The following is a 17,154-nucleotide window of genomic DNA, read 5'->3' as shown; positions in this document are numbered from 1 at the left end:
ATATTATTTCTATTATCATTATTGCCCTTTAATCGGCTGGCAAACAGGATGGCTCTGTCACCTCAGCAACCCTAATGAGAAAACGTGGCCGGAGAATGAATGAAATAATTATATCATTATTATCATTTTACTGTTTGTTTTTTTGTTTATTTTTCAGGTCACTTTTCCTTTGGAAAATGATTTGATGTTTTAGAGAGAAATGGACCGAATTTACAGGTTGCACTTAACCAACACAAAGCATTTTATATCCATCCATTTTCTGCGCCGCTTATCCTCAGTAGGGTCACGGGGGGTGCTGGAGTCCATTCCAGCTGACTTTGGGTAGTGGGCAAGGGACACCCTTTGAATTGGTTGCCAGCCAGTCCAGGGGCACACAGGGACAGACAACTCAATCGCTCATTTCCACTTAGGGACAATTTGGACCGGCCAATCAACCTTGTATGCATGTTTTTGGAATGTGGGAGGAAAACGGAGTGGCCGTAAGAAACCCTTGCAGGCATGGGGAGAACCTGCAAACTCCGCATGGGGAGGCTGCAGTAGCTGGAACTGAACCCGTGACTGCATCAGTGCTGTGCTAAATTTTTAGGAGTAATATAGTTGAGTTCCTACACAAACCCCAAGGGTAAATTCACTAATTCACTCATACATTTATTCCAAAACCCATGGAACTGTTTACAACAGCAATTATCAAAGACCGGCCCGGGGGCACATTTTACCTGGCCAGCCAGTAATGTTGACAGCAGTAAAAAATAAACCAAAAAAATATATATTACTATTTCACAAAATGATGATCGCAGTAGCTCTTCTGTAACCTTGCCTTGGCTTTCGATGAGAATGTTTTAATTTAATCCCACCCCTGGTCTCAGCCTGGTCATCCTGGTAGGGGGGAATACCTTATGTGTGTTCCCTTCTCAGGGTTCTTCATTTTCCTCATACTGAGGTTTTGAGTTTTCCCCTGCCCTCATGTAGGTTTTAGATCAGGGAACGGTGTAATTATAGTCTGTAGTTTGCAATAAACAGTGGTCTCTGCCGCCCTTTGGTACTCCTTGTGATTAGGGGTTTTCTGAATAAATATGACTTGACTTGACTTTAATAAATTCACCCTCCACGAAAGGTTTGCAGTGCTTGGCGATCAGCTTTGAGACCTCGTAGCTCGCCTTTGTAGCTTTTTCATTTAAATCGCAGGGTCTTGTGAAAAAGCGCTGCTGTGCCATTGAAACAGCTTCCAGTTGCTTCACATTTTTACATCGTTCGTTTCCGGTTAGATTTTTGTATTTAGCATCTTTCGTCTGACAGTTCCTCTTGATATTATATCCCTTGAAAACAGCCACAGTCTCTTGGCAAATTAGACAGATGCCATTGTTTTGGTGAAAAATACAGCCTTCACAGTTAACTTCCCTTTTTTATTTACAGTTGCCATGTCGGAAATGGGGTCAAATTGGGTCATGATTATTTGTTAAGCCCTTCATCACAAGAAGTCTCAAAGGGCTGGACAAACCACAGACATTTACAGACTACACACTATCATTAAACCATTCCCTGATCTAAAACCTACACGAGGGCAAGGAAAAACCCAAAAACCTCAACATGAGGAAAATGAAGAAACCTTGAGAAGGAACCACACATGTGGTGATCCACCTTCCAAGATAACCAGGCTGCAACAAACAAACAATACAAAGATATTGTCAACATGAAATATACGGTAGGTCATTCATTAAGCTATGGTATATAAGTGTGTTTTAAGCCTAGATTTAAAAACTGTTCGAAGAATGGCAAGCTGAATACTCTGCTCTCACACATTTTTAGTTTACCAAATCCGACCCGCTTTCTAAAAAAATGAACACCCTTGGTTTATAATATTCATTTATTTTTTGATAAAGAAACCTTAATTTTTCCATGACGGCGCATTAAGGAAATTGGGATATGTAGTGCGTTCTGTGACCAGTCAGTGTCGCTGCATTATTCAGAGTACAACAAATGAAAAGAAGAAGAAAAAGCTGAAAGATGCAACGGCTGATGCTGCAGTGATGAAGAAGAGGAAGAGGATGAAGTCTAACAAAGAAATACTGTTGATGCAATTTGGGGAATAAAAGACGTCGTTTGGCATTCAAGCAAAAGTGATGGTAAGTTACGTGACTGTAATGTAAAAAGAAAAACGAAGTCAATGACTTGATGGCGGCTACGATTTGCTTTTGACGTGGTTCTTCATTCATGGATCCTCTCCTGTAAGATAGCGTGATGAAAAGTATGCACAGTACATGATTTACAAGGAGAAAGTGCTTTTTATTTTTCGGTTCGAGCGTTTTTTTTAGATTATAGTACACGCATAATGATTCATTTTATTTACTTTAATGTAAAATACAGCCCAATGTCTTTTAAACTCATTAATGTGTTTACATTGTTAACAAAACATCATGACACTTCTTCTGCTCATGAGTCAAAGTTTTTATTCACCAGGTTTTTAAACGTTTGGTGCTCTACAAGGGACAACTAAAAGCAAGTCAGATGAAAAGTTAACATAATTCATAAAAAGCAATACCCATACTGAATCCAAATTGTATTATATTTCAGGAAAATATACATCCCACAAAATACCAACCTCAGAGCGACACCTTGCTTTAATTCTTCTGTGGGATAAAGGTACAAAACTTCAAATCACAGGCTTTTAGAACAAATAGGGTGCACTTGTTTGCTTAAAAAATTCAAATGGTCCACAAAAACTTAAATAAAATAAATGTATTGGTGTGGTCCACGACATCATTCCACAGTTGTGAACTGTACCAACTACATTACTCAAATACAGAATAGAAGATGAGATAAATTCTAGCTTTTCAGTTTTTCGTTTGAATAAAAACCTGAACATGTTCTCGTTCAGTGGGGTCAGTGGACATATGAGGATACTTTGCATGGCAACATGTTGAAACAGCATAAGGTTTCTCCCAATAAGTGAATGTGTGTTTCCTCATTTATCTACCAAAACCCATTTAAAAATCTACAGTCAGTATTTATTGCTTGTTAAAAAAATATGCACACAAAACATGAGAAAACACGTAAATCGAGACTGAACTGGAGCATTATAAATGTGAAAATTGTGTATTTATAGTAACAGTACTAATTTTGATGTAAAAGTATCCCAGTGCACTATTACATTCTACTTGTTGTCTAGAAATGTTAATTTGAGTAAAGGTTATTCTTGTAATGACTTCCTTAAGGCGGACGCGGCGTCACGTCATCGACCTGGCGATGATGCAGAAGGAGGAGACGTTTCCATGGAAACACCTAGGGGGCCGGTCTACTGTGTCTGCAGAAGACCTGATATCAACTGCTTCATGATGTAATCCACTCAACTCATAGCCACACTTGTAGGATCATAACATAATAATGTAACACACCTGTATCACACAGGTAACACCTTTAGCACCCATACTCACATCTGTAGCACAATGGTAATGTATGCAAAGGATGTAAATTTTTTATGCGCTATTGTGTGTTATAACTGTCACACACAAGTGTATACATGTGACTGGTAGTACATATTTAACACATTTATCACCTATGTTTAAGAAAAACAACTAACAATGTAGCAACATTGCTAACAGGTGTGTTTATTACAGGTTCTGTAATACACTACAAAAGTTAGGTACTGTGCAGTTTTTCTTCTACCTATTTACCGTTTGCAGTATTGTTCAAACAGAGGCTGCGATGGCTGCACCGAGTGGTTCCATGGCAGCTGCGTGGGCGTGTCTGAGAAAGCGGCCAAATCCATCCGAGTCTGGTTTTGTCCGTCCTGCCGAGGTGATTTGTATATTTGGGCTGTTATTCACAAGCACAAAAGCTCATTTAATCATGTAACACGTGCTAAATCCCGCCCCGTTCAGAAGCCGACCCCACTTTGGAGGTTAAGTATCGTCAGAAGAAGACACAAACGGCAGACCCGGAAGACGATGACAGCTCGCCCTATCAGTCCATGAGTGACAGCAGGCGTAGCTCGCAGGTGGCTGGGCAAAAAGGAACGGAACGCTGATGTGAAAGGCAAATAATGACTATTTTGTGTCACGTAGCAAATCAAACGGTCGGCTCGTATGTGCGGCGAGTGTGAGGCCTGCTTGAGGACACAGGACTGCGCCATCTGTGATTTTTGTAAAGACATGAAGAAGTTTGGAGGACCCAACAAGATACGCCAGAAGTGCCGACTGAGGCAGTGTCAGTTCCGCGCACGGGTGAGACTTCGTGGTGCAGCAGTTTTGTTTGCAATCTGAAGCATATCTAAAGAGAATGGCAGACTTTAAACACGTATGAGCTTATTTCAGGGTTTCTCAACCAGTGAGAACCTTCATTTAATGGGTGACAACAAATTTATCATCGTTTGCAAATAACAAGTACAGTATCTGTGCTGTCTTTGAGTTATTAGACCAGTAAAGGTAATATTTTTCCATTTGAGCAAGTGATGCCGTCGCCCTTTATTTATGGCTATATGCTAATGAGGGGGAATACAGTAATTCCTTCTTGTTCGCAGGGTTTCAATTGAAAAAGAACCCGTGATAGGCGAAATCCAGGAAGTAGCAACCTTTTTTTTTTTACAATTATTATACAATACTCTATTATTCACTTCAACCAAAGAACAAACCGTTTTACATGCTCAAGCATTTGTTTTACAAATGTACTGTATAATTGTTTTTAAATTTAAAAAAAGAACTGTCACGCTCAAATAATAATAAGTGCGGAAACTGTTTAGCCTATCAGAATGCACGACACAAGGCACAATGAAATTCCGTGAAGTAGTGAAACTGAAAAGTAAACACATATAGCAAGAACAAATAAATAATCTTTTCAAATTTTGTTTAGAGATGATAATTTCGCTTACACTGATAAATGAAACCATGCCCCAATGGCAGATAACGTCATTAATTTTAAGTACTGCCACCACCATGTTTTAATGTTGGCATGAGGCTTTTTTTTCAAACGTGTTGAAAAAAGTGGTGAAAACCACTGCTGTCACAAGAGAACACAGTGGGTTGTCTCACATCTGCTAAAAAGCATCTTGATTATCCTCAAGACATTTGGAGAAACCTTTTTTTACTGATGAGTCCAAATTAAACTTTTTGGAAAGTGTTTAGCCCATTACATCTGGTGGAAAAATGGTATAGCATTTAACAAAAAGAACATGATGCCAACAGTAAATCATGGTGGTGGCAGTGTGATGGTCTGCGTTTTTTTTGCTGCTTCAGGACCAGGACAACTTGCTATGGTTAACGAAATAATTAATTATAATGTTTACCAGAAGATCCTGAAGGAGAACATCCGGCCATCAGTTCGCGCCATAAAACTCAATTGATCCTGACGCAGGACAATAATCCAAAACACACCAGCAAGTCTACCTCTGAATGGTCAAAATAACAAAACAAAATGAAGGTTATGGATTGGCCCCGTCAAAGTCTGTAATGAAATCCAACTGAGATGCTCTGGTGTGACCTTAAATGGGCAGTTCATGCTAAAAAACCCTCCAATATTTGCAGATTTGAAACAATTTTGCAAATAAAGAGTGTGCCAAAATTTCTTCACAGCATTGTCTCATTACTAACTAAAATGGAATCAACATTTCAAAACTGCATTTTGTATTTCATTGGGTTGTCTCTGTGTGATATTAAAATCGGTTTGATGATCTCACACCCCTGTGAGTGATAGATATGCAAAAAACACAGAAATTGGGAAGGGGGAAAATACTACGGCACTGTGTGAAAAAATGGAATCATAGTTGCATATATTCCTTAATCAAATGCACATTTTCACCTTTAGCGAACTTGTTTTACCTCTTGCATCTGTCAGTGCTTAGTAAAGTTAAATGAGTTTTTTGCATAAGATATGGAATGTTCGTGGTGTGGAGCAGAAGATGCTTCGCGTGAAAGAAGAGGAGGAGATGAGTCGACGCAGCGCGAAAGGACGACGGGAGCGCAACAGGAAAGACGGCGGCAATTTTACAGAGGAAGAAGATGCGTTCAGTGAAAGCGAGCTTGAGCTCTACCAGCAATATAAAGCTGCCGGATTCAGCGACCTTGTAAGTGGATTTATCCCAGCCGACGGGTTTCTTTTTCTGTGACCTTTGATTTTTGTTGCAGGTGTGGCACAGTGGGGAGGAGGAGGAAGAGGAAGAAGAAGAGTCGCTGAGAAAAAAGGCGGTGAAGGTGAAACACGTGAAGAGACGGGACAAGAAGCCAGAGAAGAAAGTGAGTTGCAATGTAGCTGCCTTTTGATTTTTGATTGCGTTATAATAACTACTTGCAGATGACTCTTTATTTTTTTGCCCTGTCTCTTGTCGCTTTGTCTGATAACAGCACCAGAAGTCAAGGATAAACTGCTTTAATAGAAGATTTTTGTACATAAAATACTTCAGACTAGTATAATTCATGTTCAGCTCATAGCTAACATTTTCATTGCATACATTAACACCTGTTGTATATATCCATTGTGTGCACACCTAGACAGTAGAAAGTACTTAAGCTGCTTTGCTTCAGTCTACTATAAAAAGTGCTCTTTTAGTAAGTCTGTTTTTAAACAACTAACAGACTTTTGGGCAGAATTTTTATGATTTTTGGTCTTTTTTTGTTTGAATCAAGAAAAAAAAAGATGCATCAATTTTACTGATTTTTATATTGTTAGTGGTGTATCCACAGCTAATTGTTCTTGTGTTTCTACAGTCATGTTTCAACTTAGATTTCGTTACAAAGGGCAGAATTTCGGGTTCGTTTTCCCACAGTGCCCGTCTCGCACATTTGAGCTGGCAAGCAGACTGCGCCACAATGAGTGTGATTTTGCGAGAACCGTGCCGTCGGACACAAAAACGGGCATGCGCTCGGGGCCGACCTTACTTCTACTCCACCCGAGTACTTACAAATAGTAAATTTTACTTCCAAGAAATGGCTTACAGATGCGGTTTGTTCGCAAATGACACACTACTAATTCAGTCTGAAGTGAAGGCGTAGGTGTAAATGCCACTTGCTTATATCATCATCATACTATTTTTACGGTTCCACAATACTAATTTACAAAGTCATGTTTATTTGTGGGGCAGCAAGGCGGCGCAGTGGTTGACGCGTGTGCGACACAGTTCTCAGGTCATGAGATCAAACCTTCCTGTGTGGCGTTTGCATGTTCTCCCCGTGCTTGCGTGGGTTCTCTCGGGGCACTCCGGTTTCCTTCCACATTTCCCAAAAAAACATGCATGTCAGGTTACTTGGCCGGTCCAAATTGTCCCTAGGTGTGAATGAGCGAGTGAGTTGTCTATCTCTGTGTGCCCTGCAACTGGCCGGCAACCAGTTCTGGGTGTCCCCTGCTCACTGCCCAAAGATAGCTGGGATGGGCTCCAGCACCCCCGCAACCCTACTGAGTATAAGCGGTGCAAAATTTGCATTGCCCTTAATCACAAGGAGTCTCAAAGAGCTGCACAGACCACAGATTATTGCAAACTACAGACTATTATTACACCATTCCCTGATCTAAAACCTAAATGAGGGCAAGGAAAAACTCAAAAACCTCAACATGAGGAACATAAAGTAGCCTTCAGAAGGGGCCGCACATGAGGTAATACCCTTTCCATGATTACCTGGCAAAGTGCTTTCCAATAGCTTAAACAGTCTCTTAACTTCTTCACTTGTGCGTCAACAACCTTTTGATTCAATATGTATGCGTATGTAAACTAGCTTTTATAGTATTTTGTCGAAAGACTTTCTCAAATCCCTTAACATTCATTGCTGAAAAAGTGGAGGGACTGTTTAACCTATCAAAATGCACTATGCAAATCAGTGCTCCTGGCACAGTGAGTGAAAATAATGAATTGAGTGAATAATGAATTATGAAGTAGGGTCTAATGCCTTTTCCTATGTGAATAGTACCACCGGTGGTCTAATGGTAATGTGTCTGCACTACCACTGCCACAACTTGGGTTTTATTCATGTTGCATAAAATGTTTTGCAATTTTGGTCTGCGATGTTCATCATTTTGATCAATCATTGGACAATCATTGTTCAAATCTGGTTTCATCCTAAAACCTTGTAACGCATACCATTAATTACTGTATGCATTTCTAATCTGTTATCTTCTTGATATGAGGTGCACCGGGTTATAAGGCAGACTTACATTTTTTTTTGGAGCGCCTTATAGTGTGGAAAATACAGTATGTTTACCGCACTGCTCAAAACCAGTAGCACACATGCAGTGTCTTTTTACACTGGTTAACCGTTTAACAATGATATAATCATCCACAGAAATCTCTTTCCACACCTAAAGAGGAGGTGCGGCGTCACAAAACCAAACAGCGACACAGAGGCCGTGTGCGACACAGTGAAAGAGGAGGGGGAGGCGGTGGCGAGGCTGATGCTCTGGAGCTCGGCAGTACTCTTCGCCAATGTCTCGGGCCAGGATGCGTCCAAGCGACCAGGATCAACTCTAAATACTGTTCTGACAACTGTGGAATGAGGCTTGCAGCAAAGTGAGTCTCGTGTATTGGTCTTACACTCACACATACCTGTAACGCAGGGGTCTCAACCTTATTGTACCAGAGGGCCACCGGAGCTCGGGACTGGTTGAGGTTTGGCAAAATCAGGTTTCCCACAAGAAAAGCTCTGATAAAAACATCCCACTTTTCTCATATACCTTTTTTAAAATTTGCTACATATAACATGATTTAAAAAAATAATAATAATAAAAATAAAAAATAAAATATATATATATATATATATAATAATTTATATGAAAATCAATCAATCAGTAATAAGTCAAACCATAGTTTGCATGCAAAAAGAGAAAAACAAAGGGAGGGGGGTGCAGTAAAAGAGAATAATAAGAAAAATTGGGAAAAGGGAAAAATAAAAGGAAAAGAAAATAAGAAACAAATGAAAAGAGGAAAAAACAAGGGAAAAGGAACAAAAAATAAAAGAAAAAGAGTGAAAAATAAAACAGAATAAAACAAGAAAAAAAATTGAATGAAAAAAGGGGGAAAAGCAAGAAAAAAAGATGAATAAAAGAAAGAAAACCTTTTTAAAAAACGGTAAATATCTCTACCTGTTTAAAAAAGTTTATATCATAGTTTATGTATTTTTACTTATTTTTTCAGTCAATATTGTTCTTTTTTTTAAAGAATTTTTACCACCAGAAGGCTCTTAATAATATACCCTGTCGCTTTTAACTACATTAAGGCGGGGCCCTCAAAATATCTTGCGGGCCGAAAGTTTAAGACCCCTGCTGTAGGGTAAAAATACAAGAGAAGTCCTAGGTCCAACAAAATGAACAGAACGGTGATAAACTTCCAATTTTGTGTGCACAGCCGCATCTATGAGATAGTCCCTCAAAGGGTTCAGCAGTGGCAGCAGAGCCCCTGCGTGGCCGAGGAAATGGGGCGCAGGCAGTTGGAGCGAATCAGAAAGGAGCAGCAGGCCACCAGGCTGCGCCTCACTCAGATGGAAAAACGCTTCCATGAGCTAGAGGGCATCATCGCCAACTCGAAACTCAACCAAGTACAACATGACGAAGAGGTACACTGAACTCACAATATGATGTAACTAGAGCAATGTTTCACAACCTTTTTGAGTTGAGGCACACTTTTTCCATTAAAAAGGTTTGAGGCACACTGTTTGTCGAAAATGTTTTAAAATTAATCACTAGATTCAGTTCGATAAGTTCAAACTCAAGGAGACACTTAGAAAAAAGACAGAAGATTTCAATGGTTTTTGAGCTTGCAAGGAAGACAGGGAGAGAAGCCTTCAGATAAGGAATTCCAACCCATACTAAGGCCCTCCCCTGAACACTGTCTTTTCATTAAATATTCAAGGTTACATAAAGCAGATCTGCCCTAAAGGGTGTGGTTATCAAAGAACAAGAACATCATTGGCCAATCGCGACAATTATGTAATACAATAGTGCACAATAATAGTCAAAATAAATAACTGGCAGTGTTTGAAATTTCCTCTGCAGGTTGTCTAAAAACATTAAATAAAACAGAATTAAACTTAGTAGAGTTTTATGATTTTTTTTTTTAACCTTAAAGCCCCAATGTGTAATATTTGACCAATAGATGGCGCTGTGTTGTCTGGTACGAACGAGGGCCAGTGCCACAGAGCACAGTATTGCAGCAATTTGCCAGACCAAAATGGCGGCAACCTTAAGAAGAATTCCACTATGTAAAAGAAATACACATTTTTCACCCTGTGAATTTTTTGTAAAAATTAACATTGGTAGGATAGTTCAAGTATTTTTGTTTAGTATTCAAATCAATGTTTTTTTTAGTTTTTTTTAATGAATGAAGGTTTTTTTGTACAGCTGGGAGGCACTGAGTATTACACGCTGTCCCTTTTAATGATTTTTCCCAAATTGGCAGCATAAAGTTTTTATTATCATTGTGGTCACAGGGATCAGGTGCTGATACTGGGTAATTATTTTGGTTAAAATTGTTCATATGATTTTGGATTTTGCTGTATTTTCAACCATTTTTTCCAATTTTACGGTATTTTTATTTTGTTAATTGGTTTTGAAAAATAATGCAGTATGATGCCTACTATGAGCAAAGAAAATCTGTTTTGCTGTAAATTTGGATTTTACTTAACTTTAACCTGGTTTTCATGGTTAATTATTTTTGTATCCTGTATTTCTAAAAAAAAATAAATAAAAGAAAATACTTAAAATGAGCAAATACTATCTGCCAGTGGAACAAAAGCATTTTTTCTTTCTTCCTTTTTTTTATAATTAAAATTAGCAAGATTCAGTGCAAGAATTGAACTTTTTTTTATTTGTTTTACTTTTTTATTTGTATGCAATACTTAAAGGTTTCATAAAAAAAAAACAGTTTGTTGAATATATGCTACGACCTTGTCAGAGATAACTAATTTATATAAAAAAAAAAAGTTGTAACCTGCTCCCACCTACTGCTATGGATAAATGTTAGTTACTCGATCGATCACTGAAAGAAAGTATTGATACTTAACAATGACATTCTTTTTTTGCCAAGACAAAATTGGGGCAATTTCCTGCGGCACACTGGTGTCCCCCTGGTTTAAAACCACTGAACTAGGCAATGTTATAGCATGTGAATACTGAATAAATTATTTTCAAGTATTATAAAGTTTCAAGAAATGATAGAAGAAGATCAAAAATATATTTTACAGCTAAAGATGTTTTGGTATATTCGTTCACAAAACAAATCAAATTTGTCAAAGGCCAACGAAGGCGACGGCGACGATACAGACCTTCAGATTTTCTGCGTGTCCTGCAGCCATCCGGTCAATCCCAAGGTAGCACTAAGACACATGGAGCGCTGTTACGCAAAGGTGGGTAATTTCGGCCGTCCGTTGCCAACCCCATCAACTTCACAGCTTAACCACAATTCACCTTTGTTCCAACAGTACGAAAGCCAGACTTCTTTTGGGTCCATGTATCCCACGCGCATTGAAGGGTGAGCACACCAGGCCGCTGTTGCACACATTTGCATCGTTATCCCTTGTTGCCGTCATGTAACTGCTGTAGCATGTCTATAGCATTTTTATCTCGTGTTTAGAATGAAATCGTTTTAGGATTTCTTAGTGCCGATTGCAGTTACCTCAAGATACTAAAAAAGGATGCCAAATATCCACTATAAAGAAACGATCATAAGGAGCTACACTTTTATTAATTAAATTGCGGTTCATTGATTTGATGAGGAATTACTGATTTGGTCAAAATCACAACTACATTTATTCAAGCGAAATTCAATAATCAAACATTTCAACAGAATGGCAATTGGAATGTGATGGACTACAAAAAATGGTGGGTTACCCCTATGTTCCGGTCAGGGGCCTCTGCTCTGAAAATGCTGGTCTACTAATGATCCCAAGAGCCAAGAAGAGAACCGCAGGTTCGAAAGCGTTCTCCATTCAGGTTTTGATGTTGTGGAATGCTCTGCCCCCTGAGATCCAATCTGCAACTTCAGTGAAACTGTTTAAATCTAGGCTTAAACACTTCTATTCTATACCTTATGAATGACCTTTATTTCATGTTGACAATATCTGTATTATTTGTTATTGCAACATCCATTGCAGCCTGGTCATCCTGGCCTCATGTGCGGTCCCTTCTCAAGGTTTTATTTTCCTCATGTTGAGGTTTTTGAGTTTTTCCTTGCCCTCATGTAGCTTTTAGATCAGAGGATGGTGTAATAATAGTCTGTGGTTTGCAATAATATGTGGTCTGTGCAGCCCTTTAAGACTCCTTGTGATTAAGGGCTATACAGATAAACGTGACTTGACTTATATTGTGAAAAGTGAAAATAGATAATGAAAGTAATAAGCAGAGATTTTTTAATGGACTGTTTGAAACGTTTGACCAGCAGCACCAAATTGCCAGTTTTTTTGGGGTGCACCATGGTTTCTTGTCTGAGGGAGGGAGAGTTTTAGCTGCATCGGTGTGGTTTGCTCTGAGAGCAAGGCGCGTGAGATGGAGACTCGTCTTTGAAATGTTTTTCGTGAGCATTGGTGTTTGCGGTCATGGTGTCCTGGCATAAAGAGCGAGGCGGTGCTCGCCATTTGCTTTTAAAGCGACCTTGTGTCAGCGACCCCTGGAAGCAGGTGGTTCAAACCTGCAAGAAGACTTCCTCTCAAAGTGAGGTACTTGACAGACGATATAGGCATGAATCATGAAACATAACACAAACAGAAATCACCAATCTTGTGATTACATACTAACACCTAAGTGATTAGTATCTTTATTATAAATCTGTCTAGGTATTTGATTTTCTTGATAAAAACTGGTACTTTGTTGTTCGGATGCGGAATTGTGGACAACTGGTGTGCATTTTTGAAACAATCCTTCTGGAGCGTAGAGAAACGGGTGTAGAACAGTCGATCAAGGGGCATAAGTACCCCAATAAATAAGCGGCATAGTTTCTTCTTTTGGACAATCTATCGGACGTTGGAGTCAAGTCAAGTCAAGTCATTTTTATTTGTATAGCCCTTAATCACAATTAGTCTCTAAGGGCTTCACAAGTTATTACATATAAGATTAGGTTACTCGTATGCTATAGAGTAGAAGTGAGTTTTAAGCCTAGATTTAAACATTTCCACCGAGGTTGCAGATCGGATCTCAGGGGGAAGAGCAGGGGGGTTTCCATGCATTCTAGTTGCAAGGCATCACACATGCTTGCCAACTTCAGCACAACAGAGCAGCCGCAGCAAATGCAACCTACATATAACACCTGTGACAGTCTTTATACCCTAAGTAACACAGGCTAAGGTGAGGGAATAATAACATTTTCCTCAATTGATATTATTCCCAAGTGTTCAACTTTGATTGTTTTTTGTATTTTTTAATACAATTCAATTTAGTTCAATGTGATATTGTGTGTTTATTGAAAAAATATTCTTAAACATAAATGACAACATTTAGATGTAAATATATTTGCACATGTATCAATGGTACTGTGAGAAGAAATTCAAATTAAAGAAAAATTAAATAACTGGGAAACAATGAATTAAAATAACTTGTGTTTTTAGGAAACAAGACCGGGTACTCTGAATTTTAAAACTAAGCTTGGAGCTTTTTAACCCGGTCCGCTGAACGAAAAATGGTAAAAATAAAATGACGATGTATGCATAACAAGCATAATGGCCAAGTGTGGCCATTGCCGGGCATTTTACTTGGGCAAGGTTGTTGGTACCGTGGTTTGTTGAAAAATTGTCCGGGAGCCATAAGGCTGCATGTAGCTCCAGAGACACCTGTAAACGAAAGCAGATGTTTATCGATTTTGTTGGTATCTATTGGGTGTTCCTTGACATGAAACCTAACTAAAGACACTCCCAGGGCCTAAAGTATAACTGTGTAAATATTCACAAAATATAAGCTACATACGAACACACACGCACACTAATCGTGATTTATAAATAACTTTAGATAGATAGAAAATATTAAATGTAATTTTTTTTTGGGTGACAGCTACAAAAATACTACTACAGAAATAGTACAAAAACTCTACAATTGTACTACAACATTATACACAAATTTAGTGCTCAAAAACAGGGACCTAAAATATTAGTTTGCTTTTATTATAAAAAGAAAAACAAACACTGCAAAAATACATCTATAGAAATACTACAATATGACTACAAAACTAAAACAACCTATCAAATTTAGTGCTTTATTTTGCATTAATTCTGAGTGTTCCGAAACCAAAGAAATGTATATTCATTAATAAATACAAATTAGAAAATTGGATGCCTCTCCAGGTCTCTGGCTAATAGTTTGCCCAAGTTTGTCATACCCAAGCTACTTATTATAAATATTTTATTTCACAAAACAACTAAAATTTGACACTTGTTAAACTGTCATTGTAGTAATGCATTGTCCATGCTTGACATTTTCTAATCGTACTGAAACGCTCCTCATGTCACATAGGGCGACACGCCTGTTCTGCGACGTCTACAACCCTCAGAGCAAAACCTACTGCAAGCGGCTACAAGTACTGTGTCCGGAACACTCCAGGGATCCAAAGGTTTGTTTGGTTTCTAAATGTTTTTTTCCCCCTCATGGAATTTTAATTGCAATTAATATTTATTCGGCTCAAACATAAATCATAATAAATGTGTATCCCTTCTCTTTTGCTGTTAACTCTTGCCATCCAGGTGGCAGCAGACGAGGTGTGCGGCTGCCCTCTCGTCAAAGATGTCTTTGAGCCCACCGGCGATTTCTGTCGCGTCTCTAAGAGAAAGTGCAACAAACACTACTGCTGGGAGAAGCTGCGGCGTGCCGAGGTGGATCTAGAGAGAGTCCGAGTGGTACGTCATGGGGGAATATGGGACAATGCCATCCCAAAAAAAAAATGTTTTAAAGGTATTCCCAAACAGATTTTATTTCAGTTAGGCACAGATCGTGTAGTGACCCATGTGGTGTGTTTTCTCTAGAGCTGTGACGCCATTGAAGGAACACAACACTGTAAAACTGGTGAATCCCATTAACACAGTATGTAAGGCAGCTCCAAAAAAGACAGTGATTGTTGTGAACAGCGATTATGCTCATCCCTTCTTGGGGAAATTGAAACTTTGCGTATCCTTTCACTGGGGTTCTAGTGACTATTTTGTCCTAATTACGTCCTTCGACATCCAAAAGCTGCGTGGGGTAAGTTTACCTGCCACTATTAAAGCGTGCTTTCCTTGTTTGCCTTCGCCTCCTTTTAGATAAGCGATTCTGGCTTTTTTTTTTTCTCTCTGCATGTGTCGCGGTTGGTTTAATATGTCCAACCAGCTCCACATTAGCGTTACGGCTGCCGATAACTTTCCTGTTTAGTTTGCTCCCGGTTGGCGCTCGTTGGCTGCCTGGTGTTAGCGCCGGTTTTGCTGTGTCCTTGTTTTATTCCCAGCTGGCTTCGCATTTGTTGCCGTAGCCATTGCCACCTTTTGTTCTTGGTTCCCGGTCAGCCTGGCTACTTTTGGTTGCCCAGCCTTGTGTTTTTCCACCCAGGCTGGGGCTGCTTTTCATTGATCGGTCCCAGTTAGCCCCCCATTGCCGGATTTTTGTGTGTTTTGTTTTACAGTAGGCCATTTTAGCTGTTTGCCCTACTGCATCCACCTGGACACAACGTCTAGGCATTCTTCACAAAAACGACCAAAACTTGTCCTAAAACACTCTTATCCTCTTCGACTAGCACGTAAAACGGTATGGCGTCTGTCTTGCTTGGGTGCTGGTGTTCCTCCGATGACGTCACAGCTCAGGATGACAAAGTCAAGGCATGCAGTCTTCAATATGCATTATCTCAGAAAATAATTGAATGTTTAAGAATTTGGGAATACCTTTACGGGTTTGAGGACTTATGAAGAATTGAGTTGTTTTACATCCTTCCCTTATTTATGTTTGTTTCGCCAGTGGTACAAACTGGACGAGCTGTTTGAGCAGGAGAGAAACCTGCGGGCAGCCATGACCAACCGGGCGGGTCTGCTGGCTCTCATGCTGCACCAAACCATCCAGCACGACCCAGTAACTACAGACCTGCGCTCTGTCAAAGAACGCTAGCTTTTCTCTTCAACCTGTGCGCTTCAACAAATCTTTGGGGACATGATGTATTTTAAAGTGATTGATCACACACGATTTAAGGTTATCATTTCACCATGTTTTTTTTTTTTATACCATTGTGATAATGCATTTCTTCACTATTTTTGTACTTTTGTTCCTTTTTATGTGGCAGTTAATGTGTATATAAATATTTTAAAATTGATACATTTCTGATACATTCTATTGGGAAGCAAATACAAAAAATAGCTGTTTGAAAAGTGTGAGCACCCTATATCATAAAAGATTTTATTTTTATAAATACTTGTTGTTCAGATCAGCAATTTCAGTTGAATATGTTTGGAAAGTGTGATGAAGTGTATATGTGCAATAATAAATAAATGTAGGCAGGTTTATATATTTTTGGGTCCCCAACAGAAAAATGACATCAATATTTAGTAAATCCTCCTTTTGCTGGGATATCACCCTCCAGACCCTTCCTGTAGCATCCAATGAAGGTCTGAATTCTCGATGAATGTAATTCTGACCATTCTTCTTTACATAACATCTCCAAGTTCAGTCAGACTGTGTAATTGATTCTTGATCACTGTAAGTATCTGACTATACTGACCTAAATCTATGCTGCCTTTGACTTTTAACAAGATTGCCAGTACCTGTGCTGGCCACAAAGCCGAATGTAACCATAACCTAATTTTACTGTGGGTAGCTGTTTGTCTTCAAATGATGTGCTCTTCTTCCACCATGCACACCACTCCTTGTTATGTACAAATGACTCAATTTTAGTTTAACCCCTTAATGTTCCCAGTCAAGACTTTTGATGTTTAAGTAAAAAAAGAACGGTAGATTGATTTTTTTCAAGTGCAAGGTGTTTTTAAGGGGCGAAAAGTCTTACACATAAAGTGGGAGTGTAAGCATGTATGCAATTACAGTGGGGCAAATAATGATTTAGTCAAGCACCAACTGTGCAAGCTATCCTACTTGCAAAGATTAGAGAGGTAATTGTAAATATGGGTAAACGTCAACCATGAGAGACAGAATGTGGAAAAAAACAAAGAAACTTTTTGTTGGTTTTATTTTTAAATAAGCTCATGTTTTAACTCATTATTGGTATAGTACCCAGTTGTCCTCAACTTCAGTCAG

At 39.0% G+C, this 17,154-nt stretch overlaps 1 protein-coding gene across 2 annotated transcripts; it reads left to right on the top strand.

Annotated features, from left to right (window-relative positions):
- The first annotated feature begins 1,977 nt into the window (after positions 1-1,977).
- Positions 1,978-16,409, top strand: cxxc1a (CXXC finger protein 1a). 2 transcript variants are annotated; one of them, XM_088329900.1, is made up of 14 exons: positions 1,978-2,123; positions 3,213-3,334; positions 3,695-3,795; positions 3,879-3,994; positions 4,062-4,220; positions 5,888-6,055; positions 6,117-6,224; positions 8,262-8,485; positions 9,320-9,527; positions 11,205-11,315; positions 11,391-11,440; positions 14,407-14,503; positions 14,634-14,786; positions 15,871-16,409. In XM_088329900.1, exons 1-14 carry the CDS (start codon positions 2,121-2,123, stop codon positions 16,015-16,017), a joined length of 1,767 nt encoding a protein of 588 aa, XP_088186026.1. In that variant the 5' UTR covers positions 1,978-2,120; the 3' UTR covers positions 16,018-16,409. The 2 variants fall into 2 exon arrangements, with proteins under 2 accessions (XP_088186026.1, XP_088186025.1); XM_088329899.1 differs by having other exon boundaries at positions 5,861-6,055.
- The last annotated feature ends 745 nt before the right edge of the window (positions 16,410-17,154 follow it).

This window comes from Urocampus carinirostris, chromosome 3 (assembly GCF_059441175.1).
Source record: "Urocampus carinirostris isolate Australia breed hairy pipefish chromosome 3, RoL_Ucar_1.0, whole genome shotgun sequence".
Classification (NCBI taxonomy): Eukaryota; Metazoa; Chordata; class Actinopteri; order Syngnathiformes; family Syngnathidae; genus Urocampus; species Urocampus carinirostris.
Note: the sequence above shows the minus strand (reverse complement) of the source record. Positions and strands in the feature narration are given on the sequence as shown.

What these genes read in the sequence shown, in the direction of transcription:
- cxxc1a (XM_088329899.1), top strand. An exon ending in GATATCAACTGCTTCATGAT is followed by an intron (nt 3,335 to 3,694) that starts GTAATCCACTCA and finishes TTGTTCAAACAG; the next exon opens with AGGCTGCGATGGCTGCACCG. An exon ending in CTGCCGGATTCAGCGACCTT is followed by an intron (nt 6,056 to 6,116) that starts GTAAGTGGATTT and finishes TTTTTGTTGCAG; the next exon opens with GTGTGGCACAGTGGGGAGGA.